The following is a 20,424-nucleotide window of genomic DNA, read 5'->3' on the forward strand; positions in this document are numbered from 1 at the left end:
CCCCTCATTTCCCTATGCTCTAGGGTTGATGGGTATTAAATGACAGAATTTTTAAAAGAACTGCACTGACATATTTAAGAGGAAGCTGGACATCTAACGAAGGAGAAAAGCATTCCCCATATTCCTATCAATTCTATCACTACACTACCATTGACAATTGATCAATCAGCACATGCACATTAATGGGACATGGGAGGTAACTTTAGTACCCAGGGTAAACATACATTCTCTCATATAGGTAACACCATAGAAAAGGGTTGCTAGGTGCATCACTGTGCTTGCCAAATGAGAATATAGTCACATGAATTAGGTGAAGAGGATACTCCGATGGAAGAAGTCCAGGGGCCATTGGCTTGTTTCTGTACTGTAAATTCTAAATAACAGGATTGGTTGTTTTCATTATTTTCTGACAACAGTATCACAATTTCCGGGTTAGCATAGCATGGTAGTGTAGTGGTTAACACAACGCTTTACAGCACAAGCGACCCAGGTTCAATTCCCGCCATCGCCTGTAAGGAGTTTGTATGTTCTCCCTTTGACTAATTGAGTTCCTCTGGGTGCTCCAGTTTCCTCCCACAGTTCAAAGATGTACCAGTTGGTAGGTCAATTGGTCATTATAAACTGTCACATGATTAGGCCAGGGTGATATCGGGGGATTTCCGGGCAGCTTGACTCAAAGGGCTGAAAGGGTTTATTCCACACTGTATCTTAATCAATCAGTCAATCAATAAATAATTATCAGAAAAAAGCATCAGCTTTTCTCAAAAGTTCACCTTTCTTCTGCAATGCTGCTTGGTCTCCATCAGCTTCCAAACCACAATTTTGAAGATTTTGAAGTTTTTACAGTATATGATAGCTGTTAATAATTCATCATTTTAGTGAATATGGATGGCCTTAAACTTACTGGAATATACATAAGGATTATGACTTGATTGAGGGGTCAAACTGTGATCCCACAATGACAAAGTCCAAAATAAAATCTGGGCGCGTCCACGCGCTACTTACTTCATTCAAGTTCTTAGCAGCATTCCGTGCTGACTCCATCGTAGGTGTATCAACCAGGGTGTATTTTGTCTTCATGGCATTCCATTCCTCACGGTATTTTATCTAAGCAGTGAATGGGAAAATTTGTGAGAAACAGTTGGGCTTAATGGTTCCAGTTTTCAAAATGTTGTTTCCAAAGTGAGAGAACGTGTACTAACATCGTCCAGGATAGCCCCACTTTGTTTGGCGGCAACATAATCAAACCTGTCAACCACAGGCGTAAATGCAAGGCTGTCCACTTTAATCCGATAGTTTCTCTGGCAAAGACAGGATAACAGAGGTCAGTAAAAGTACAGGTTAAATATTTTCCATTGTTGCTACAAAACTATCCAAGTATGAAACTATGAATCTGCTTGATGATTAGATGACCTATTTACTAATAATTATAAAATTCATGGTCACATCCACATTAGAAGGATCATTCATTGTGGAATTTGTTCAATTACCTTTAGAGATAATTATTCACCTGATATATTTCAATTGTTTCCTTTTGCTATTTTAAAGCATTCATATGTGCAATGACAAAACTAGAAAATGTAAGCATTAACTGGTCACTATCAAGCTCTCATACATCATATGGGCTAACTTGTTACCATTGTTCCATGCAGCAGATGTCTGACTGCTGCCTGTGGTCACATTCCGACCCATCCTCTTTTCTTCCCTGGTGTACACTCACTCACTCCCTCAAACAGTAATTTTGGAGCAAAATCTTTGCTTTGTGAGCAATTGCAACTTTGCAGGTATTGTGCAATATGTGAGGTTGTACTGAGAGCAGAATACAAAGGCAGACTACGTGATCTAACTCTTCCACATGTTCCTCATCACATCCTAGAACATTCTTTTCTTTCTCCCTGCCTGTGCATATCTAGCCTCTTAAATTCAGCTATCCTATTTGATTCAATTACTACTGGCAATGTCCAGTTCACTTCTAACTATTCTATTGACCGATTTTTATTTCTTCCTTTCTCTTGAACTACTGTACAAGTTGATGTTTTCCCTACATTTCTCTGATCCATTTCATTATCTTAAAGACCCTTTTCCTTGCTTATTTAATCTTTCTTGATACTTAATAGCTTTCATTTCTGGAATCATTCTTGCAAATCTTTTTATATCCTTCCTTTAATATACTTCCTCTATAATATGCAGACAGGGACCCTGGATTGTAGCTCAGCTGTCCATTGCCAAGTATGCAAACCTACTGCCCAAGCAGTGAGGATAATAATTATAGAATGACAGAAAGTTATGGCATGGAAAGAAACCATTCAGACAAATATGTCCCATGTTGGCTTTATATACTGTGCCTATAAAAAGTATTTACCCTCCCTTGGAAGTTTTCATGTTTTATTGTTTTACAGCATTGAATCGCAATGGATTTAATTTGTTTTTTTTTAATATACTGGTTAACAGAAAAAGACTCTTTCATGTCAAAGTGAAAACATATCTCTACAAGGTGATCTATATTAATTGCAAATATAAAACACAAGATAATTGATGGCACAAATACTCAACCCCTTCAATTCAGTATTTAGTAGATGCACCTGTAGCAGCCATTACAGGCTTGAGTCTGTGTGGATAGGTCTTGATCAGTTTTGCACTCTAGACACTGCAATTTTTCCCCATTCTTCTTTACAAAACTGCTCAAGCTCTGTCAAATTGCAAGGGGATTGTGAGTAAACAACCTTTTTCAAGTCCAGCCACAAATTCTCAATTGGATTGAGGTCTGACTTGGCCACTCCAGGACATCAACTTTGTTGTTTTTAAGCCATTCCTGTGTAACTTTCGCTTTATGCTTGGGGTTATCGTCTTGCTGGTAAACAAACCTTCTCCCAAGTCGCAGTTCTCTTGCAGACCGCATCAGGTTTTCCCTGTATTTTGCTGCATTCATTTTACCCTCTACCTTTACAAGCCTTCCACTGAAGCTTGTAACTCCTGTAGAGTTGTCACAGCTCCCTTGGTGGCCTCCCTCATGAGACCCCTCCTTGCACAGTCACTCAGTTCTTGAGGTTGACCTGCTCTCGGCAGATTTACAGCTGTGCCATATTCTTTCCATTTCTTGATGACTGATGCAACTATACTCCACAGGATATTCAGTGACTTGGAAATTTTCTTGTACTCATCTCCTGACGTGCTTTTCAACAAGCTTTTTGCGGAGTTGCTTGGAGTATTCCTTTGTCTTCATGGTGTAGTTTTTGCCAGGATACTGTCTCACCAGCAGTTGGACCTTCCACATACAGGTGTATTTTTACTATAATCAATTGAAACACATTGACTGCACACAGGTGATCTCCATTTAACTAATTATGTGACTTCTAAGACCAATTGGCTGCACCGGTGAAGATTTGGTGTGTCATGTTAAAGAGTGTAAATACTTACGCAATCAATTATTTTGTGTTTTAAATAGATGGATGTCATAACACTTCCTGCATCACATTAACTGTATTTTACCTCATCAGACATAAAAATAGAAACAAGAAATTCATGTTGGGTTTCCCCAATTAATTCAGTAGATTCCAGTTAAATGGGATACATTGGGACTACTACATCTTGGCCTAATTAAGTGGCTGTCCTCATTAACCAAAGTTTCATAGAAATAGTTTAAAAGGTATAAAAATACAAATTACTAATTAATTAAGTAACAAATTATGTTTGCTTTTGTAATATGTCAAATGTCACTTTGCTCATACAATCTATATATGCACATAAGCTATCTTATATATTTATACTTATAGTGTGTTTTTAATTATGGTGTTCTTTATCTAATTGAGTTTCTAATGTGCTGCATCGGATCTTGAGTAACAATTACTTCGATCTCCTCTACAATTGGCATTAACCATTAACCAATCTTGAATTGCTTGAATGTGACAGCTCAAACACAGAAAAGGATCTCACAAACTTACATCGCTTAAAATATCCTGGGCATGCTTTACTTTTTTAACATCAATAGAATCTGTAGGGATCCATCCAATGCCACGCATCCAGTCCATATCGCATTTGTAAATAACCTGCATCAAATGAAAAGAAGATTGTCAATTTATATGAAATACAGAGCTGTATAATCACAGGACAGACTCTTGGGCCCCATAATGTCTGTGCTATGATATCAAATGAAACTAATCACATCTACCTGCACCTTATCAGTGGTACTGTGCAAAGTCTTAGGCACATATATATCACTAGAGTTCCTAAGACTTTTGCACAGGACTGTAGTAATTTTATGTATTGCACTGTAATGCTGTCACAAAAAAAATTCGTGACATACATTAGTGATGATAAACTTGATTCTGATACAGGTCTGTATTGCGGACTGAGAGTAGGAAGGGGCAGGAAGAGGGGAATCATGGTTGGGAAAAGGAGAAGGGAGAGGGGAGGGAGCGGGAAGCATCAGAGGGACAGTCTGTAATGATCAATAAACCAATTGTTTGGAATCAAATTGCCTTGCCTGGTGCCTCAGTGCTGGGTGTGTCTGAATCTATGCCACCCCCACCCTTGGCACTCCTTCTTTGCCACCTGTCCCCCACCCCCCCCCACCCCCATGGCTCTCCACCCTCATCATTCCAACATCCTTTACTCCCGCCAGATTTACAAACTCATTCTTCACTCCACGTCAACAAATACAGAATGGTGCAAAAGTCTTAGGTATATATATGTGCCTAAGAAATTTGCTCAGTAATGTGTAATCCTGCATTCTCTACATGCTTATGTGTCTGCCTGAATGCTTCCAGTATGGACCCTGGCAGCACATTCTGGACATCTATCATTCTCTCTGTGAAAAACATCTTTATACTGATCTTCTTTTCCCTGACTCTTGGTAATGCTGTTTTACATTCAGAACAGGGATGAACAAATGATTTATTGACCAGATTTCCTTCTCTCACTTTAGGAAAGTTCAGTTCATTGGTGAACATTTAAACTGCAAACACATGTTATCACTTACGCAAAAAAAAAAATTATAATCCAGCCATTTGATTGGTTCACTGACACTGAAATACTGAGTGGTCTCAATAGGTACCCTGTTCACAGAGCACCAATTGCAGTAAGATTCTAAATCTTGAATTGATCTTATAGGCACATATGATTAAGTTAATGGCTTAGTAGACCAGAACCCTGGACTAATTAGCTGGGGATACAAATTCAAATCTTTTTATAGCTGGAGAATTTAAATCCAATAAATTAAATAAACTATACATATGGTGACCAATAAATTTAAGATGATAAAATTCCATATAGTTCACTGAAGTCCTTCAAGAAAGAAAATCTGTTTCCAATACCACTCTGGTCTTTACCTAACTTCAGATCCATTGTAACATAGTTAACTACTCTCATTTTCATCACTCTGCTAACCGTGCTGAGAGAAAGTCATCACACATGGACACCATTCCATAAAGTTGGGGGATTTGTTTAAGTCACATCATTATTAGTTGCAGTGGAACAAACTTTAAATAATCAGCACAAAGGATGTGGGAAAGAGTTGCCCTCTGAAATTAAAGTCAAAAAGGCTGGATCTGTCTTTGGCTACAACCCAGACTCTTTTGAGTGAGTGGTGGAGAGGAGGTCAATAAACAAACTGTTATCCATTATGGGACAGTCTGGCCCATCCTCTCCATGACCTTCTGAATAAGCAGCAGAGAACCTTTTTGAACAGACTCATTCAGCTCCGCTGTCACATTACAGAAAATATTTCCTACCAAATGCAATAGTCATATATAACAGTTCATCACAAAGTATACTGCAGATGCTGTGGTCAAATCAAGACATGCAAACAAGCTGGATGAACTCAGCAGATCAGGCAGCATCCATTGAAAGGAGCAGTCAACGTTTCAGGCCGAGACCCTTAGTCAGGACTAAAGGGGGGGGGGACAGGGGCCTTATAAAGAAGGTGGAGGGAGGGTGGAAAACCAATCAGAGGAAAGATCAAGGGGTGTTCATCTCTGTTGTAACAGTTCATCTCTGTGTGACAGGAGAACACATACCATAGTACAATAGTCACTGCTTTATTATTTTATACATTATTATTGTACATTGGTAAATTATTATGGTGTATATTATTATTCTGTAGTTAAGCCTGCACACTGCTGAGTGTGTTATTAAATGTTGCTGTTGTAATGAAAGAATTTCCCACTTAGGATCAATTAAGTACTTATTATTAGTATTATTATTTTAAAAACTCTTCAACTACGACAGTTACATCAAAATGTTTTCGTAAGGAATATTGGAGTGCTGTTTATGGAAGTCCTTTGGGAACAAACTGAAAGCTATATTCAATACATTGTTTTATAACAGGGGCTCCCAATCTGGCACCAAGGACCACTGGGTTAATGGCAGGGTTCAAGGCGTAAAAAAGGGGTGGGAACCCCAATTTAGAAGTACTTCACTGATGTAAAGCTCCTTAAGACATTCCGAAAGGTAGGTAAACACTTTGAAAAGTTGTAATGCTTTTCTCTTAGGTTGGTACAATTAAATATTTTCTAACATATAGATTAAAGCTCCACCCTGCTTAAAATCTGGAGGTGCTGGCACAGAAAATTATTGTTCAGAATGGAATAACGAGTCACAGGAATTGGAATGTAAACTCCAACATTTCATCGTACTCACATCACTCTGCAACTCATAGGCCTTCTTTGCCTGGATCACATCATTCTGATCTGGGAGACAGGTCCACTGGTGCAGGTAATGTCTGTAGTCAATATCACTGACCATGTTCTGGCATTTCTTGGCCGCCACGATTTCCAGCATGTCCACTGGTATATTGAACTTGGTTTTGCTCTTCTGAAACTCCTTCTTGTACTCCCTGTCACTCTGCATCTTGGTTGTATGTACCGACCAGACCATTTTGGGATCATCATAGATGTCGCGGCATCCAACAAGGTGCCCAAGCTGACTGCGATATAATTCTTTATACTTATACTGTGAAGAAATAGTATAATGACATCAATCATTATTAGCATTTTATTCTAAAGCAGATATGCTGTCCTTACTCTTTACTAGTTGTTTTAAATTTATGGTGTAATTGAAAAGTTATTCAGGTTGAGTGACGTTGGCATAATAGTGTAGCTAAGATGTAGAGCAAGTACAGAGCCATCCACTCACATGCAATTCTGCTGCTGTCTCTACGGAGTCTTATCAGCTCCCCCCATGGCAACGTTTGTTTCCTCTGGATTGTCTGGTTTTTCTGCCACATCTCAAAGATGTATGGTTAGGGGTGGCGAGTTGTGGGCATGATATATTGGCACTGGAAGGGTGGGAACACTTGCCAGCTGTCCAGCACAATGCTCACTGATTTGATTTGCTGTAAATGATTCATTTACCTATATGCTTTGATGAAGGTGTGACAATTAAAACTAATCTTTAAAAATAGATATTTTTATATGGTGGGGTAGAGACACACCTCTACCAGGGGAGATGTAAAGTGCTCCTTCCCTCTGCTGGCCTCCAGGTCACCCTTGGGCAAGGTGTAACACCTGCTTAGCACCCCTCCCACCCCCGATCAGGTTCATGTGAAGTCACGGGAGGAGATGGTGGATGGCCAAATGAGCAGCTGGTGCACATCACAAGCTCGGGTTATGCAACTACTGACGCCAAGAGTATTGATAATTGTTCAGGTCACCCGACTTGTAAAGTCACTGCCCTAAAGTAAGAAATGAGAAACTACTTTGGTTGAAGAATTCGCCAGGAACAAACATGGTCAAAAGATCACGATCGCCCACATCATATGAAATGGCACATAATGATGATGATTGTGATAATATTTTAAAATTAATACAAAGTATTTATTGAATTTCTTTTTCTGAACTGTTCACTTCAAAAGCTGGGATAGTTAATGCCAATTTTAAATAGCTTTGTTGTCTTTAATTGTCAAGGTTTTCTGCCAAATCAGGAATTGTAGTGTCTGATATTGTACAATTATGATTAGAATGGTGAACTCTGAGTCTTACGAACAACAATCTGAATGCGGAAAGGACAACATTCATTCCAGGACTAAGGAAGAATACAAAGGATTGCAAGTGTATGGAGATCTCTAGGTACAGGTTCGTAGGTGATTGGTGGAACCAGGTAAGGGCAGATTGAACCAAGTGGCAGATAAAGAGTTCCTACCGAGGATGGTAGGTGATGGTGGAACAAGTTGAAGACCAGATGATGGGCAGAAGGAATCTGTTGAGGGGAGGGTTGGAAAAAAGTTGAAGAAAGCAAGAGGAATACAAGTTGGATGGGTGTGTGTAGAAAGAGAGCACTGGGGGTGTGGATTACCTGAAACTGAATCTTTAAATGTTCATACCACTGAGTTGTTAAGTTATCCAAGCAAAATAGGAGATGTTGTTCTTCCAAATTGCATTTGACCTCTGAGTAGCAATGCAGAAGGTTAATGATATAGGTTGGCTTGAGGATGGGAAGGAGAGTTAAAACAACACACAACTGAACATCCAAGATGGCCATTGTAGACACAGTGCTCCACAGAACAGAAGCCCGTGCTTGGTTTCACCAGTGTAGAGGTGGTCACATCAAAAGCACAGAATCAATTACACCAAAGTGGAAGAGGTGAAGGTGAATTTCTGGCTCACCTAGTGGGGCTTTTAGGTCACTGGACGGTGCTGATGGAACAGATAAAGAGATAGCTATGACTCCCCACTACCCCCCCCCCTTCAGTTGCAGGGGTAAGTGCAAGGGAATGGGGAGAAATTATATAAATAAAAAATTCAGCTCTAAATTCATATATTAGCTTAACTTCTGTGGAACTTTTATTGGAGAGAATTTTAACCTTTGTTGAATGTGTAGATCTGAATACAAGTGGAAAGTTAATCTACAACTCCTCATGAACACGAGAAAGCTCTGACAAATACCCTTGTGGACTCAATCAGAAAGGTAGAATCATCATGCTAGATGCTGATGGCAACTCAGGGTTAATTAAAATAATGGTTGGATGTTGGTTATTTTTATAATTAAAACACTATAAATGCAGCAGTTTAGATCAATGGATACTTTCAAATAATTTTCTAATGTTATATTAGAGGACATGGTGTCTAAGGCTGACTACTTTGAACAAAACAGCTACCACAGAGTATTCATTCTGACTTGGAATAGAAAACACTACTTACATATCTGTAGAATATACCATATTGGCCAGTTTTGAGACATTAATGCCAAAGATGGCTACAACAGATGACAAGGAAAGGTACGTTGGCATAAACTTTCAAAACACTGAATTGTGAGTTATTGTATGTGTGTGTGTGTGTGTGTGTGTGTGTGTGTGTGTGTGTGAGTGTGTGTGTTCTTATTGAAACCTACCGAACTTTGAGAGGCCTAGATAGAGTGGATGTGGAGAGGCTGTTTCCTGTAGTGGGAGAGTCCAGCACCAAAGGGCCTATCAGAACAGAGATGAGGAAGAATTTTTTCAGCCAGATTAGTGGTGAATCTGTGGAGTTCATTGTCACATTAGCTGTGGAGGCCAAGTTATTGATATATTTAAAGGAGATTGATAGGTTCTTGATTAGTCAGGGCATCAAGGGCAGGAGAATGGGCTGAGAGAGATAATAATCCAGCCATCATGGAATGCTTAGCAAACTCGCTGGGCTGAGTAGTGTAATTCAACTCCTTTGTCTAATGGTCTAATCAGCTAAGTTAGTAGGGCAGTCAAAATTATGAGCAGAAGGCAGGAGAATGGACTGAGAAGGATAATAAATCAGTCATAAATCAATTGTGGGGCAGACTTGATAGGCTGAATTCTACTCCAATGTCTTGTGGTCTTGTAGAGTTTTGATAAGAGATCACATTACTTATGTATGATAAGAAAATAAATGGTGCATCATAGAGAAATTAATATTTCACTAAAAGTAAAGGAACAAAACCATCAAACAGAAAAAGTATTTATTTCTAACATATTAGAAAGGAGAATTAGGGAATTAATTCTGAACCAATATTGAACCATAGGTTTAGCTAAGACTGGGGAACAGTGTGCATTTCAGATTTCTAGCTAATGAAAAGGATATTGAGGTGCAGGAAGGCATGAAAAAATGATTTGCAAGGAACATAACAGAAATATGAGTATGTTTGATTAAGGAAAAAGTAATAATGGGTTTAGGATTTCTTAAGAAATGAAGGCAGAGTGGTGATCTGATGGAAGGCAGAGTAGATGTAAGAGCATGACCAGAATTAAATCATAAGCAATTTCATTTGCCGGTGAGTAGCGTGAGAAACTTTTAAATCTTTGGTTAAGCTTCATTTAATAAGAGACTGGATCCGTTTATGAAAAAGGGATAAAAAGCAAAGTTCACTGCATTAATGCAAAGGATGTGTAAGAGCTTCTACAAAACATGATCGCCAGCATGGGCTGATTGAACGGAATATTTTGTCTCCATTGTATATTACATACATTCAATTAACTCAAGCCTTCTATGTGTTGAAGTCATAAACAGGTGGATGATGGAAATCCAGAGTAACGGACACAAAATGTTGAGGAATTCAGCAGGTCAGGCAGCATCTATAGAGATGAATAAACAGTCGATGTTTTGGGCCATGAACCTTCATCAGGACTGGAAAGGAAGGGGGAGGGGAAGGAGAAGGTGATAGGTGAAGTTAAGTGGGTAGGAAAGGTAAAGGGCTGGAGAGGAATTAATCTGATAGGAGAGAAGAGTGGACCACAGGAAAAAGGGAAGGAGGAGGAAATCCAGGAGGAATAGGCAGGTGAGACAAGGTAAGAGGCCAGGGTGGGAACAGGAGAAGAGGGGAGGGGAAGGGAAAATATTTTTTTTACTGGAAGGAGAAATTGATACTCATTGTATCAGATTAGAGGCTATCAAGACGGAATATAAGGTGTTGCTCCTCCACCCTGAGGATGACCTCCTCTTGGCACAAGAAGAGGCCGTGGACCGACACGAAGGAATGGGAATGGGAATGTTTGGTCACTGAGAAGTTCCATTTTTGGCAGATGGAGCGGAGGTGCTTGATGAAGCGATCATAATGACTCAATTTAATATGACATAATTTACAGTTGATAGCACAGCTGTCAAACCTCATTTATACAAACTCTTACAATAGGCCTCCATTTCACCAATGAATCAAATGTGGTCAACTTGTAAAGCACTGAAGGAGAAAAGTGAAAAGCTATCAACTCTCACAAACTTTCCTTGAATACAATTAAATACACAGAACTTAAATATCCAAATAAGATATAATGCTGATAAAAGAATCTTTTGATGTGAGCTTCAACTACTGATGTTTCTGAAATTTCTAAAAATTTCTTTGCAAGTTTTGCACAGTCAAAATGGTCCTTCATAATTTATTGTCACACAATCATCAATGTTCAGTCAAACTTACGTCACTTGCAATATCTCTAGAAGCTTTTGCACTTTGAATAGACATAGCATCAGCGTGATAATTGGTAGACTTCTTCATCTTTTCCCAGCCCTCTCTGTAAAGTTTCTATGGAAGAACAGAAAGAGCAATTGCTTTATATCCCACATACAGGACAATCATCTAAAGATATTAAATTTTATGTATTATCCCAATTAATATTTAGCAGACTTTGAGCTCCGCATCAGAACTTTTGGGATCAATGTTTACTTTTAAATTAAATCATCAGATATGGACAACATTGTCATGGCCAGTAATCATCCCAAGCTCTCAGATATTAATGATTACGATATAGGGATACATTTTGAAGTTATGGTGACAGATGATATGGGGGGGGGGGGGGTACTGAGGTTGAGGCTGTAGCCTGCTCCAGGCTTCATGGCTATGAACTCACTTTCATCCTGAATGCTGTTTGCTTACTTTTATTGTTTGCACAATATCTTTTTTTCTCTCCCTTTCTCTGCATATTGGGTGTTTGGCAGTCTTTTATTTTAATAGGTTCCTTTGTTTTGTGGCTGCCTGTAAGGAGATGAATCTCAAGGTTGCATAATGTATGTATACAAAATAGGTATACTTTGAACTTTATATAAGGCGGTTGAAAATCGAAAATAAAAACTGCAGACGGTGGAAGTATATAAATAAAAACAGAAGATATGAGTGCTTCCAACATTTTTTTTCTTTTTACATCAGGCTGTTGTGTAATTACTCTGTTAAACAACTTTTCCAATGTTAATATATCCCCAGACATTAGTAAAGAGCACCTATTGGTTGAGAAGGTTACGTTGGGCCCATGTCTAATGTCAGATTTATTCTTGTTATAAATTATTGTAAAGATTTGGCCCTTGAACAAAAAATCCTATAAAAAAGTAGTGGATACAGCCAAGTCTATCACGTGTAAAGCTCTCTCCAACATTGAGCACATCTACGCAGAATGCTGCTGCAGGAAAGCAGCATCAATTATCAAGGACCCCCACCACCCAGGTCACGCTCTCTTCTCACTGCTGCCATTAGGAAGAAGGTGCAGGAGCCTCAAACACCTCAACCATCATGCTCTTGAACCAGAGGGGATAACGTCACTCAAAAGTTCAAAGTTCAAAGTAAATTCTATTGTCAAAGTACAGTACATATATGCCACTATATACAACCTTGAGATTCATTTTCCTGTAGGCATACTCAGTAAATCTATAGAATAGTACCATTAAACAGGATTAATGAAAGATCAACAAGCCAACTTCACTCACTCCCATTACTGAACTGTTCCCCCAACCAATGGGCTCATTTTGAGGACTGTTCATCCCATTATGTATCTCTAAAAAATTAACAATTCAGCAAAATTGTATTCAACATGAATTAATATTATGCACTTACCTGACTAACATTTTCAGCATTGGATTTTGCCAACAATATCTCTGGAGTATCAGGCAGGACATGAATCTGAAGTTTGTCTTTCTCCCATGCTTCTTTGTATTTTGCCTGAACAAACAGAATCAAAGTAAACTCCACATCCAATCCATTTAAAATTTCAAGAGGAAGGCATGGCGTTGTTGAGTTATCTTAAGTTTCTTACATCACTTAATTGTTCTGCGTTGATTTTAGACTGGACAATAATGGGTAGGTCGACAATGCTGGTGAACTTGAACCGATCAGGAGGCTGACGGTAGAGTCGCTCATTAAGGATCTCCTGGGCTTTCTGCACTTTCTTAACATCAAGGGAATCATTGGGCATCCATCCAATACCACGCATCCATTCCATATCGGATTTGTAAACCCACTAGAGAAAGGTCACACAGAGGATTACATTGACATACAACACAGAATCATTTTATATGACCCACAAATGCTGCTCAGACAACTGAGCTGTCCAGCAGTTTCTTGTCATTTTGCTGTCAATTAATCCAATCAGATGTTGGGAATATTTATGCTGTTTGCATCTTTCCTCATTAAATCTGTCAGTGTCATGCGCTCACCACTTCTCCGTCACTTCCATAAATTTGCATCCTACACAAAGGCTAATTTTCCACTATAAATTGCTGCTCTCTGCAGGAGGATGGCAGAAGATATCGGTTGGGGGAGTTGAGAGATGTATGAGAGAAAATAAGTCATGGGGTAATAAGTTGGAAAAAGAGACTGATGGGAGAGCTCATTGACACAGCAATGACTTGAGAGGCCAAAGAGCCACATTCATATTCATATGAATGTTTGGTATATTAAAATTATGTTCTTGATTCCCAAGAAGAAATTGGGTGTTAATCAAAATATATAACATTTAAAAATAGGATATGTGGGAAGTAATTATTGATTTTATTCAATAAAAAATTAAAACTCATCCCTGTATTGTCTGCAACCCTGCAAGGTCGCTGCACTCCTTGTTGTACTTCTAGCTTGGTTTACTCCAACAATAATATTTACAATAGCTGTCAGTGATAAATTCTGGCATTTTATTCATCTCGCTTCATTTAAACTCACTTAAAACCTGACTATTTGCTTCTTGGCACTAATTATAAGTATCTCCTTATCTACTTTGACATTACATTTATAATGTTATTATGATGTTCAAGGTGGCAAAGTAATACTGTTGACTGAACTCAATTCCAAGTGTATTTTGCTTTCTGCTCCCAGTTCTGTGACACTTCAAGGCGTTCACTGAGCATGTTGTAACTCATATGACTGTAACTCATTTTATCTTGTGGGTGGCAGGGTAGCATAGAGGTTAGCAGGTCACTTTGCAGCACCAGCCACCTGGGTTTGGTACTCGCCACTGCCTTTAAGGGAGCAGTTTGTCTCACATTCCATTTTCATGGTTTGAGACACACTCTCAAACATCAAACGCATTAAATATTTGTATAATTTCATGTTTATTCACCTATTGAGATACAGCACGTAAAAGGCCCTTCCAGCCCTTCGAGCTGCACCACTCAGCAATCCTCTGATTTAATCCTAGCCCAATCACAGGAAAATTTGCAATGACCGATTAACCCTACTAGTGCGTCCTTGGACTGTGGGAGGAAACCTGTAAACCTGTGTGTCTGGAGAAAACTCATATAGTCACAAGGAGAACATCTCCTTACAGGCAGCAGCAGGAATTGAACCAGGGACGCTGGCACTGTAAAGTGTTGTGCTAACTGCTACCCTAACATGCCACCTAAGATCTTATTTCCTTCTGGACTGTAGAAATTTAAGTCAAGATCTAATACCTCATTGGTTATCATGTATTTATTGTCATCCCTTCCTTGTCAGACATCTTTTAATGATTACAGAGAAAAACAGTGCAGAGAGGATTTACAAGGGTGTTGCCAGGGAATAAACTCCAAACCGATTCAGTCTTCCCTGAGGACATGAGCTATCATGAAAGGCTGAATAGCTTTGGAACTTAGTCTCTGAAGTGCTGGAGATTGAGTGGAGATCTTTTAAAGGTATACACAGGAGTAGAGAAAGGCTGAATGCTTGCAGATTTTTTTAGATTAGGACAGGTTGTTCTCTGGCAAGGACGTGATTGGTAAGTGGGAGGCCTTTAAAGGAGAAATTTTGAGAGTGCAGAGTTTGTATGTTCCTGTCAGGGTTAAAGGCAAAACGAATAAGAATAAGGAACCTTGGTTCTTGAGGGATATTGGAACTCTGTTAAAGAAGAAGAGAGAGATGTATAACATGTATAGGCAACAGGGAGGAAATAAAATGCTTGAGGAGTATAAAAAGAGTAAGAAAATACTTAAGAAAGAAATCAGGAGGACTAAAAGAAGACATGAGGTTACTTTGGCAGTCAGGGTGAAGGATAATCCTAAGAGCTTCTACAGGTATGTTAAGAGCAAAAGGATAGTAAGGGATAAAATTAGTCCTCTTGAAGATCAGAGTGGTCGGCTACGTATGGAACCAAAAGAAATGGGAAATATATTAAATGGGTTTTTTGCATCTGTATTTACTAAGGAAACTGGAATGGAGTCTATGGAAACAAGGCAAACAAGTAGGGAGGTCATGGAACTTATACAGATTAAAGAGGAGGAGGTGCTTGCTGTCTTGAGGCAAATCAGAGTAGATAAATCCCCAGGACCTGACAGTGTATTCCCTCGGACCTTGAGGGAGACTAGAGTTGAAATTGCAGGGGCTCTGGCAGAAATATTTAAAATGTCGATATCCACGGGTCAGATGCCGGAGGTTTGGAGGATAGCTCATGTAGTTCCATTGTTTAAAAAAGGAGTGTGGAATGAGCTGCCAGATGAAGTGGTAAATGTGGGCTCACTTTCGACTTTTAAGAAAAACTTGGACAGGTATATGGATGAGAGGGGGTTGGAGGGATATGGCCCAGCTGCAGGTCAGTGGGACTAGGCAGAAAAATGGTTCAGCACAGCCAAGAAGGGCCAAAAGGCCTGTTTCTGTGCTGTAATGCTCTATGGTTCTAAGTGGCAGATGTGAATTCAGTTGTACGTTTAAGAGAAGTTTAGATATATACAATACTTTGCAAAAGTCCTAGGCACATCTATATAGGAAGAGTGCTGCCAAAGACCTTTGCACAGTACTGTATTTGTTAACATCGAGCGGAGAGCGAGTGTGTAAATGTGGCGGGAGCAAAGGATGTTGGAAATGGCGAGGGTGGAGCACCGCTTGAAGGGCGTGGGACAGGTGGCAGAGAAGGAGTCCCAGGGTGGGAGTGGGTAGTGCAAGTGCAGACACACCCAGCCCTGAGATACCAGTTCATTTTGGGTAAATACATTAAACTATTGCACATATTACCCCATGATTAAAATTCTGAATTTCTATTCCTTCCTTCAATCTTGTCTTGTCCATACTGCACCAGCCGCCACCACTGGGTTATAAATGCACAGGATCAGTGTGTGGTTAAGTGTCTTACTCAAGGTCACACCCACTGTCTTAGCTGAGGCTCGAACTAGCAACCTTCAGATCGCCAGACCAAAGCCTTAACCATTGGCCACAAGCCAACACAATCTGCAATACCAATTAATTAATTCTGCTAATAACTCACAGGTAGTTAAAAAAGTTTATTTTATTAAAATGTAAAGATAACTCTGTCCCTACATTAATTGAATGGTTTTCTCAAGTACTGTTATGTCTCAGTTTGGAAAAAATTAGAAGTAGAACTTTTGATCCCCGATTCGATTTTGAGAGAAGATGGGGCTCTTTTGCCAAATATTATCATTTAATTTGAATTATTTTTTATGGTTTCCTTACAATCTTATTTTATATAAATATGAATTGGTGGTTGATGATTCTTTTTTTACACACACACACACACACATTCCTAAATGGGGTCTTTTTTTCCTTTTTTGTTGCAGTTAGTGGGGTTTTTTTCTTAGTTAGATGGGGATTTTTTTCTTTGTTTTCTCTGTATAAATTTTTTTTCCTTCATTTTTATATATTACTATCAGTTTTTTAAATTTTCTTCAGCTTTACTAATTGTATATATATTAATTTGTTGAAGTTTTGTATTATTTTATAGCTGTAGATTATGTATCAAAAAGATTCTAAAAAATGAAAATGAAAGAAGTTATTCTAAAAGAGCATTTTTTCAAAAAATTATATAAATATTACTTTTCAGGAATTATATTAATACTCACATCACTCTGCAGATTATAGGCCTTCTTTGCCTGGATCACATCATTCTGATCTGGGAGACAGGTCCACTGGTGCAGGTAATGCCTATAGTCGATGTCACTGACCAGGGTCTGGCATTTCTTGGCCAGTAAGATGTCCAGCATGTCCACTGGCATGTTGAACTTGGTCTTGGTTTTCTCAAAGTCCTTCTTGTACTCCCTGTCACTCTGCATCTTACCTACATGCATCGACCAGACCATCTTGGGATCATCATAGATATCTCGGCATCCAATATGGTGCCCAAGCTGACTGCGATATAATTCTTTATACTTATACTGTGAAGAAATAGCACAAATACATCATCTATAATTGGCATTCTGCTCTGAAACAAAAATACTAATCTTACCCCTTAGAGTTCACAAGTCACATATTACCTTTATTTCATGGACTAATTGAAGTGCAGGAACAACTGTGTTAAAACGGACACACTATTTTAAAGTAAAAATTTTCAGTAATTGGCAATGATAAAATATTGTACAAACACATTCACTGGCTGTCTTTTTCTAACTGCCACTTCAAAAAACCATTTAGCTAAAGGCAATATGGCGTAACTGTGCAGATCTTAATTACAGGAGTTTACTCATTTGTAATCAGAGTCTGTATTATCAAGTTTGACAATCCATGATTTTACCCAAGATCTTCCAATTTTAAGAAGGATCTTAAGCAGTAAAACCAAGCTCTCTGGATTTCAGTTGACTCAACTTTGGTGGAATAGCAGGATTATCCACCACGGTGACTGACAGGCTCTTGGCAAGTGATTAAAGACCCTTGACTTCATTGAACCGTCACCCCTGAAGTCTTACATGATTACTCTGTCAGAAACCTTAAAGCAGGTGATCATATTAGAACTGACAGTTCCTTGGGAAGACCAGTTTGAGGAGGCGTTTGAGTGTTAGAAAGTCAAATACCAGGTGCTCGTATAGCAGTGCCAGAGACAGGGGTGGAGGGCATGATGTGAGCCTATAAGGGTGGGGTGTAGATGTTTTGCCAGCTGCTCGCTCTGCAGAACCTTTTCTCTCCTTGGCATTATGGGGTCTGCAAAGAAAAGAACCATCAGGACCGTCACAGAGGCTGCTGAGCGAGCCTCCAGATGGCTATGGATCGAGAGGTGTGACCCATGGTCCAATGTGGGACACAAGCCAGGGCCTGATCAACCCTGTGTGGGTGAGAGTGTCTGACATTGAATGATCTGACGACCCCAGGCTACATCACTGATGATGTGTCCCAGCGCACCCTGGGATGTAGCTTGGCATCATACCTTGTGTATTTGAGGGAAATTCTTGGTGAAAGTGTGGATTTGGGTGCAGGTGGGAGTTTAAATCAGGTAAAATCCTGTGATAACTACAAGCTACTGACTTGCTGCCCTTATAAAAGATGAACCAAGGGAGAAAAACAGAATTGCTTCCTGGAACTCAGTTGGAATTATAAACATGTTAGTATGACTAAGCAACTTTTATTCAGCAGTGTTATGAGTTTTAGCGCTGGCTTGGGAAATCTAACAGTTCCAATCGCACAAGTATAATTATGGGGAGCAGTTAAATATCTTTACAGCCACCAGTACCTCAAAATCACAACTCCCCTGCCTCTTGCAGTAATCCCCTTGTACATACAAACAAGCAGACTTGAACAGGACAACTGTCAAAGTATTTGTTGTCATCAGCTCAGTGGTAATTAGAATCAAGGCAAAATGTTAGCTCTGCATATAATTAGCACTGTGTAACTGCAGTAGTATAGAACATTTTTAAAATATTTTGTTATATCCAATCAATTGTAACGTCAGATAAATTACCTCTCTCAGACTGCCAATTCCAACAATACTAATATCCCACATAACAATCTTCAGACTTGACATACAAAATCAGTTTCCAAATATGCAGATTACACAATGTGAAGAGGACTGTAATAAATTTAAAAAACTGTGAGGAACTGGTGCAAGATTTTATCATGGCAGAGAATAAGGAAAAAGAGAAGATTGCATATTAATTGGTAGAGATGGCTATGCAAATGGATTGGTGGATCAATGAGAAATAAACAATTCATTGAAGGTTGTGAAACAGGATGACAAGACCACAATTAAATCCACAGTAGATTCCAGTTAATTGGGATGCATCGGGACCAGTAATTAAGTGGCTGCCCTGATAGTCAAAGATTCATGGAAATAATTTTAAAAACATTAAAAAAAGACAATCTACTCTTTAAGTGAGTAACAAATCATTTATTTAAATGATGAAGGATCGATCCAGTGCTGCCGTATTCTTTTGATTGATGGTAAATTAACATCAGTGCAGAAACCTAGTGCAGACAATGAACTGCCTTCATTCAAATCAAATTTAATTGTCATTCAACCATACATGAATACCCATATTAGCCAAACTAGACAGTGTTACTCCAGGGCCAAAGTGCAAAACACAGTACCAACAGTCGCACAGAACAAAGAACATATAGCATATATAATGTAGCAAGCACATAAAGTTATCAGTAAGATGCAGCCATGCAAAAAAAAAGCCCAGACCCAAGCCATGAACGTCACAGAAATCTGCATCTGACCACAATAAAGCTTGTCTTCTGTTGAGTAAACACTACCCCAGACCCTGACTCAATGAATGCCGCAAAAATCTACAGATGACCACAATATACTGCTTGTCTTTTGCTGAGTGAACACTGAGTCGGTAGCACTGTCTCCGGCCTGGATGCTGCGTCACACTGCCCCTGGTGGACTGCACTGGCTCCAATGCCTCTCTACTGGTGGTGGTGTGGTGAGGTGCATCAGGTGGTAACCAGGCAACACCAAGGCTTGAGGCCTAGTCTCTGCTACAACCGAGGCCCCATAGCTCCCCTGCTGTCCACCACGCCCTCTGCCAATAAATCAGTGAATCAGACTTGTGACATTTCACATTAACAATGTCCAAAAGGGTCTTGCAATTACAATAAAAGTGACCAAGATGGTCACTCGCAGTTAGACTGTATGTCTCCTTTGACTCAGGCAGCAGCACGATGCATAGCTCCTTCATTTTCTCTAACACTGAGGTAGAAATGGGGTAGACCTACAGTACTTTAAGTTCTTAGTATATAGCGGGAACTTACGATCATAAAAAATACATTTAAAAGGGACAATAGCATCTTTTGTTGACTCCATAGAAGTCGCTGCAATTGAATGAACAATTCATACAGTGTTTTTGACAAATACATCCTCCAAATCTCCATTTTCATTGTAACATTCAAGATGATTGTTGATGCCTTCAAATTTTTCATATTTCTTAAATTGTTGAGGTAGTGAATTCGTTTGATTTTAATTCCCAGCCTTTTCTGGCATCACAAACCCCAGTGAGCAAGACAGTTCTGAATTATCTTACTGCTTATTTCTCAACAAAAATCAGTGACACAAATCACCGCTTTTGGTGCGCAAGCACATGCAAGCACAAGCACAATTAA

General features: G+C 39.2%; 1 protein-coding gene across 1 annotated transcript in view; it reads right to left on the reverse strand.

Moving 5' to 3' along the window:
• The window catches only part of neb (nebulin), a 322,851-nt gene that overhangs the window by 158,859 nt on the left and 143,568 nt on the right, over positions 1 to 20,424 (reverse strand). Inside the window, exons 74-81 of the mRNA XM_059971179.1 lie at positions 16,956 to 17,267; positions 12,956 to 13,159; positions 12,757 to 12,861; positions 11,353 to 11,457; positions 6,637 to 6,948; positions 3,942 to 4,046; positions 1,203 to 1,301; positions 1,006 to 1,107 (exon numbers count right to left, since the gene is read on the reverse strand). Of these exons, the coding sequence (XP_059827162.1) occupies positions 1,006 to 1,107; positions 1,203 to 1,301; positions 3,942 to 4,046; positions 6,637 to 6,948; positions 11,353 to 11,457; positions 12,757 to 12,861; positions 12,956 to 13,159; positions 16,956 to 17,267 (1,344 nt within the window). The remainder of the gene's footprint in view (positions 1 to 1,005; positions 1,108 to 1,202; positions 1,302 to 3,941; positions 4,047 to 6,636; positions 6,949 to 11,352; positions 11,458 to 12,756; positions 12,862 to 12,955; positions 13,160 to 16,955; positions 17,268 to 20,424) is intronic.

The sequence above is a fragment of the Hypanus sabinus genome, chromosome 5 (genome assembly GCF_030144855.1).
Source record: "Hypanus sabinus isolate sHypSab1 chromosome 5, sHypSab1.hap1, whole genome shotgun sequence".
NCBI lineage: Eukaryota > Metazoa > Chordata > Chondrichthyes > Myliobatiformes > Dasyatidae > Hypanus > Hypanus sabinus.